The sequence below is a fragment of the Lemur catta genome, chromosome 3 (genome assembly GCF_020740605.2).
Source record: "Lemur catta isolate mLemCat1 chromosome 3, mLemCat1.pri, whole genome shotgun sequence".
Lineage (NCBI taxonomy): Eukaryota > Metazoa > Chordata > Mammalia > Primates > Lemuridae > Lemur > Lemur catta.
In genome coordinates this window covers 97127556-97134831 of record NC_059130.1, presented here as the reverse complement: position 1 = coordinate 97134831, position 7276 = coordinate 97127556, and the positions used below count along the sequence as shown (strand labels likewise).

Here is a 7276-nt window from a genome sequence, read left to right as displayed (position 1 = left end):
CCTGCCCAGAGTGTTTTAAAACCACAAATTGCATCATGTATTCCTCTCTCCCCTAGTACAGTGCCTGATACTTAAAAGTTTCTCAGTAACAATTTGTTCAGTGAATGAATGAATGAAAACAGGAGCCAAATGGCAGGTGGGATCCCTAAAGAAAAGGACAGCCACTAGAAATTCTCTGTAGAAAGGATGGCTTTGGACATTGATTTTTGTTTGTTTTTGTTGTTTTAGATCCATGAAGAGACAGGAAGACAATGATGTTAATGGTTATTTTTAAGCAGTTGCCTGTTCTGTGCTATGCTGTAATCGCCCCCCACAAAGTAACCGTCAGGAAAATTCTGGTGCACAAAACTCAGTGTTTCGTGAGAATTTAAGGAATGAAAGAAGAAACAAACTGTCTGGGCACCAGGTCAAACAATGTCCAAAGATACCCGTAGTCTCAAAAGAAAAGCCATGAATATCGGAGGGAGCAGGCATTCCAAGTGACAGGTGACCAGAATCCTCGGATAACTTGGGGAGGCTGCGACATCCCTTTAACCTGGGTTATTGGATTAGTACCTTCTATTTGACTATTGAAGGAAAAAATATGCTGGAGGACTTTGAGGTATCCTCAACTCTCAGGTTACATAAGGATGATAAGTACTGAAGTCATAGAGTTGTTGTGAGGATTATATTGGGATAATTCATGTAAAGCGCTCAGCACAGTGCCTGGTGCATAGTAAGAGCTCAGTAAATATTAGTTGTCGTTTTCCTTCACTGTCTTCCATTCCGTCTACTCTCTTTCTGCCAGGCTCCATTCATTCTTTTCCAAGGACACGCAGGGGGCGTGCCCACCCTCCCTACGCCCCCGCCCCCATTTCTCCCCGGATTGGTTCCTGAGAGGCGGAGCTGAGAGAGGAGCCCAGTGCCGAGCGGTGGGGGCGGGGCGCATGCGCGGGCCGGGCCGGGCGGAGGTGGAGAGGAAGAGCTGCCGGAAGTAGGCTGCGGAGGTGGTGGCCGAGCAGGCAGCAGCTGCCAGGGAAACCGAGGCGCGGGACGCACGACCCGCAGACAGGCAGGCCGGGGGGTCATTTCTGCGTCCAGCACCCAGGAGGCCCTAGAGCTCCTTTGCCTGGGCTGAGGGTCCGTGGTCCAGCAGCCTCCCCTGCTCTCGGGCCTTTCGCTAAGCCCGCCAGGGGGCGTCGCACTGAGGGGGCTGCCGGGTGGGGGGCGGGCGCCGCTGACCGGACCCGGGCGCCGGGTGGGGCGGGAGGAGAGGGCTCTCCCCCGCTCAGGAGGTGCCCCTGGGCGGGGGACCCGGGGTCCTCCCCCCAGACTGAGGCAGGGGTTTCTGGGGGCGAGGAGGGCGCGTCGCCCTCTGCCCCCGCCGGCACCCTGGCCATGACGGGCAAGTCGGTGAAGGACGTGGATCGGTACCAGGCGGTCCTGGCCAACCTGCTGCTGGAGGAGGATAACAAGTTTTGTGCGGACTGCCAGTCTAAAGGTAGCGCATCCCTCCTGACGGGCAAGGGGTCCAGCCGCCGGGCTGTGCCTTGGGGGTGGTGTGTGTCGGGGAGGTTTCTGGAGCTTAGGCCGCCCAAGTCATCTTTGAATGGTAACGCGTGCTGCTCTTGCTAATTGAGCCTGCTAGGTGTTCTGCAGCTCGGGTATTTGTGTGGGGAGAGGTTTCGAGGGTGTGTGTGTGTCGGGCGGTGGGAAGGTGATGGTGGGGCAGGAAGGGGAGGAAGTGGCCTGGCGTGTTCAGGTGAGAATGTCTGTGTTTCAGGGCTCTGAATGAGCTCTGGGCCAGCTGTCAGTCCAGAACGCACAGCCTTTCACTTGCAAAGCCGGGGATGAACTGCAGAGAGAGAGAGAGAGAAAAGAGAGGAGAAGGAGGGAGGTGAGATGGCGGAGAGGAAAACTGCTTAAATGATTTTTAAAGGTGATGATTGCTGCTGCGTGTTATTTGGTTAGCAACTCGTTCTGTCATTTTGCAGCCTTGGTGAGAGCTGTTAGAGTACTTAGGTGGCTTTCTTCTTCCTGGATGTGTGCAGTGGGAAACTGCCTTATGCAGTGACACAGTGCGGATTTCTAGACAGCCTAGCCCTGAATTGTGGAGTGCGTTTGAGGCCTAATGTATGTGTGGTGGCAGAAACTATCAGATTCTGGCTGTGTAGTTCGTGATCCGACTAATCAGTGGAGAGAAAGGGAATTCGATGAATTTCTTGCCTCTCTGGTGATTATACTTCTAAAAGTGAAATATAATCATTTTAAATTGGCAGAATCAATTAGTCTTTGTTTGCCGTGCCCTCAAAGATTCATGATTTGATACAATTAGAAGTCAGTATTATGGGAAAGCTTAATTAGTGAAATGTTGGTACTTGACATTTATAGATACATGCTTTTATAAATATTTTGTTTCCTTATTTTCTTTTTTAATTCTTTGGCATATAATTGGAGGAGTTGGGAAAATTCTTTTCCTTTTGGTTGGGGAGAAACGGTTATATTTTGAAGGCCACTATAATGCAGTGGATTTGCCAGGGTTGTTTGCCATATAGCATATTAGGCATGTGACTGTAAAACAAAGATTCAAATGTATTTCTATTTATCTGAGAAATGAAGTACCTGTTTAATCAATGATTTTACTTAATTATCTTTTGTTTTAGAAAAATGAGGTCATATAAGTAGAACAGGGGAATGATACATTGATTTAGACACTTAGTAGTATGTTTTAGTGACCTTTTCCAATAGATAAACAGAATGTGCCTTTAGGAAAGCAGGTCCCCAGACTTCTTTCCTGAATTTTTGCATTAGCAAGAATTCATTTAAGAAAGCATTTTAGAATCAATTTATATTGAGAAGGTTAATTTCTTATAGGTTGATTCTTGTTAGATCTTGTGCTAGATCTATTAGAAGATGTGGTTTAAAATTTAGGAAATGTGCTCTTGGCTTTACTCAAATTCCTTTTGTCCTCAGTTGACAGATCTTGAGTCACAGTAAAGTAACCTACTGGAATGAACATTGCTACATTTGGGGAGTCAGATGCCATTTTGATGATTAGTATCACCTGCTCCCCCTCATTTCTCATATTACTCTTATACTTACTCATATTCCAATAAAACGTGGCATATGGAAGAAAGAGGTTGATTCATCACTTCTTCCTCCAAATTTTCCGTTGCTTTTTATCCATAGCCTTACTGGGGATCAGGTAATGAAACACTAGTTACTTCTTGATGAGAACTAGTAACTGCTGGCTTATAAACTTTATTAACTGGTGTTGGTGATAGAATCTTGGATCCTGAAACAATTTCTTTGCAAAAGTCAGTTTTACATTTTGCTATGGTGGCTTCAGTGACTTGGCTATTGTATTAAAAATGAGATGACAATGTGTCAGTTATCTTTTATTTATGTGAAATAGGCATTTGTTGAGGCCTCAGTTTATTCAGTTTGTGAATTATCTTGCCCATTCCACCCTTTCAACCCCGCTCACTCATTTTCCCCCTCCTGTTTTCTAATTTTGGTTGTTGTAATGATCATATGGATAACCATCAGATGATGGAAGGAAAAGACATTTTCATCAATAGATTAAGTTACCTGTTAGCTCTGATAAAAAATACATTTCATTGGAGGAGGAATCTAAAAACTGTTGGCTAAAGTGAGATTTGGATTTGAGTTTATTTATCTGTGTTCCTTGTGTCCTTTCTTTAAAAATTGAGAGCCAATTGTACAGGATTATGGTGAGTGGTTGCTCATCCATTAATATTCAGTCAGATGATGTAGCCTGAACTACAGACCTATGTGCAGGTATTTTTACAATGTCCCCAAATAACTCTTTGACAATGACTTTATTTTTAAAATCTTATACTTATTTAGGAATGGTATTTCTTTATTAATTGACTCTATGTGGTTTAAACATCACAGTAGAGAACAAGCATATGTTCCTTTTACTTAATAGTTTTGTTGGTCCTGGGGTTTTTAACTCTCTTAAGCACAAAGCTCACCAGTTTCTGGGACTGCTAAGGCATTGGCGTGATTTCAGTGTGGGAAAGGAAGCTACTTTGGTACTGCCTTTAAAAAGAAAAAATTCTCTGACTTGCTGTAGGCCCAAGATGTGGTTTCCTTTTCACCCAAAGCCCTCAAGTTAATGTGACCTTTAGGGCAAATTTTTGGACTGATTAAGTAGTGATAGAGGACAAAACTACTGAAAATTCCAGATGTGTCAATGGTAACTCTGGCTATTTGAGGTCGGGTTCCATTTTTGGGTATGGGTCATACTTCCCTCATACTTGGGATCATACTGGTCCAAGGTTTAGCCTCTAGCTCTGCAGTTCCAGATTTTATCAGTGTGTCTAGAATAACTGCTAAGAAACCTTTTCAGAGATTGTGGTTTAAACTAGACACTATTTTATTCACCATGAAAGGACCTACAGTCATCCCTGGGTTCTGTGGAAGATTGGTTCCAGGACACCCTCCTGCCCCCCCATACCAAAATCCACGAATGCTCAAATCCCTGATATAAAATGGTGTAGTATTTGTGTATAACCTATGCACATCCTCCCTTATACTTTAAATCATCTCTAGATTACTTATAATACCTAATGCAGTATAAGTGCTATGTAAGTAGTAGTTACATTATGTATTGTGTAGGGAAAAGTGGCAAGAAAAAAAAGTCTGCACATGTTCAGTAAAGACACAACCATCCATTTTTATCTGGAATATTTTTGATCTATGGTTGGTTGAACCCACAGATGTGGACCCCATAGGTTTGAAGGGCTGACTGTACCTGATGACCAATACACTTGTGTTCACTATTGGAACAGTCGTCTCTCAGTATCAAGGTTTATGAGGAATTGAGAGCTGTTTAATGGGCAAATAACTAGAATGGAAGAAATTTGATGGTCTTGAGGAATATGTATTATACTTCAGACTGGGAAACAGCGCAGAGAATTCTGGAGTCTGACAGAAACGTTGTAATAATTTTTTACTTTTCCCTTCTGCTACATCCTGTCTCTGCAGTGTTTCACCTCAAATCACCTAACCACTGCCTCTCCAACTCCATTATATATTTTAAAATTTAAATTTACTATTTTGAAAAAGGTAGCACTTTCATATGGTTCAAAATTCAAAGGTGCAAAAGGGAGTGTGTACAGTGAAAAGTCATTCTGCTGTCTCTGATCCCTTAGCCACCATTTTCCCTCCCTGGAGGCAACTACTGTTGACAATTTCTTATGTGACTTTTAAGAGATAATATATGCATAGACAAACAACTACATTTAAATATATTTCTTTGCAGTGCTTTTATGCAAATAGTAGCATATTACCCACAGTTCTTGACACCTGCATTTTTCAATCAATGGTATAACATGGAGAACGTTCTCTATGCACATTGAAGTGTCCTAGGCCCATAGGCACATACATATAAGTTTAACTGGATGTTCCAACATCAAGTCTACAGTCCCTTCCACTATTCTGTATCTTTGCCAATTGAGAGGTCGGGTTTATGTATGCCTTATGAGCCTAGAACACTTTTTAAGATGTTTTCAATGAGAGCAGCTGTCTTCTAAATTACTTAAGAATATCTTTCAATTTAACCAAGATAACCTGGGGATAGCCTGAGAAAATACCTTGAAAGAATGAAGCTCATGAAAGTTAGGTGGTGTGTTAAAGGTCAGAAAGCTACAATAAGCAGGGTAATGGAGTTTAACAGGGTGTTCCAACATCAAGTCTACTCAATTTTCCTAGTCTGAAAAATGGAAGTGCCTTGTAAACTAATGTGTTACTCAAACATATGCATTATTTATTTCTACCACTTTTGATCATATTTGTTTTATCTTGATTTTATTAGTTTCACTTTTGACTTTACTCCCTCAAAATACTCTGGTTACTGGAAGCCACAGTTAGAATGACTCACCCAGTAATTCCCTAGCCTTTAAGCCAAAACCATTTCCTCTATATGGGAGTTCTGGCATTTTTGCAAATGTACTTTATGGCACCCTGGAGGATGGTCTCTGGATGTTTCCTGAGTTTTCAAACTTGTATAAAAGGTTAGACTAGGGAATTTCTTTGTGTAGAAATTTTCTAATAGTAGTCCTAAATTTTAACTCGTGTAAATTAATCTTTAGCTATGTTTTACTTTTGTTTTCCATTGATAGCTAAATCATTGATTGTTAAATATTCTTTAGAACATGAACTTTCCTATAATAGCTTTATAGGAAAAAGCTTTTAAATAATAGCTTTATCTGTGGCATCTTTTGAGAAGTAAGCAAATTCCATTAGATCTAGACAGCAGAAGTTCTGCTTCCATTTCTAGTTGTTAAATGCTGTTCTCCAGCCAAGATCAAATAATTTTTCTGGATTTTTATAGCTAATACACCGTAACTCTGACAGTCATGGTTAGATTGACACAGTTTTACTGAAAGTAATTTATCAAAGTCCTCATTAGATTGTCTTTTAATATCAACATTGTTAAACCTGTTCCCTAGGAGATACTTTCCTATTTGTTCTCCTTGTCCTTTAAATATCATTCGATGGCAGTGAGATATAGTACCACATACCAGTCTTTTAGGGGGAACTCTTCGCAAGCCTGAGATCCCACACTACATGTATTCACTCAGAAAATGTTTCTTAGACACCTACTTTGCGTCAGACACTGTATCAGGCAGGACATATAGATTAAAAGATACAGTCTTTCGTCTCAAATGTCTTACAGTCTAATGGGGAAGCAGATGTGTAAACAGATAAATGATGCAATGTAGTAATTATTATTATGGCATTGTACATAGGGAGAAATAAAAGCATTGAAGAGGGCAAACAAGTCTTAGGAAGTCATGGCTTCAAAGAGACAATTAGGCTGTGTCTTAAATGATAAGCATGACTTTGCCACGCGAATTTAGGGGACTTTGCCATGCAAATTTAGGGGACTTTGCATTCTAGGAAGAGGAAACAATGTGAGAGCCTCCAAGGTGTGCTGTATTGTTTGTTTGTGTGTGTGTGTGTGTGTGTGTGTGTGAGAGAGAGAGAGAGAGAGAGAGACAGAAAGATTGTGATTCTTTAGTATATTTTGGTTACATGTTAGGCAGCGATGAGGGCTAGAGTTTGATAGGTAGTCAGGAGCCAGTAAGGTTAAAACCATAGCTCTGTAGTTGACTTGCTCTGTGGTATTGAGATTATGAATATGCACTATGCTTTAGACTCCCTGTTGTGTAAGAAGCTCCTAGTATTGTACGTCCACCTGCTACTTAAATGGAATTATAAATATTGCAGGCATGAAATTCTAATTGCTGAATAGTAAGTATTGTAC

General features: G+C 41.5%; 1 protein-coding gene across 1 annotated transcript in view; it reads left to right on the top strand.

Annotated features, from left to right (window-relative positions):
- The first annotated feature begins 932 nt into the window (after positions 1-932).
- The window catches only part of SMAP2 (small ArfGAP2), a 45865-nt gene continuing 39521 nt past the window's right edge, over positions 933-7276 (top strand). The window contains exon 1 of the mRNA XM_045548138.1: positions 933-1480. Within this exon, the coding sequence (XP_045404094.1) occupies positions 1378-1480 (103 nt within the window). The 5' untranslated portion in view covers positions 933-1377. The remainder of the gene's footprint in view (positions 1481-7276) is intronic.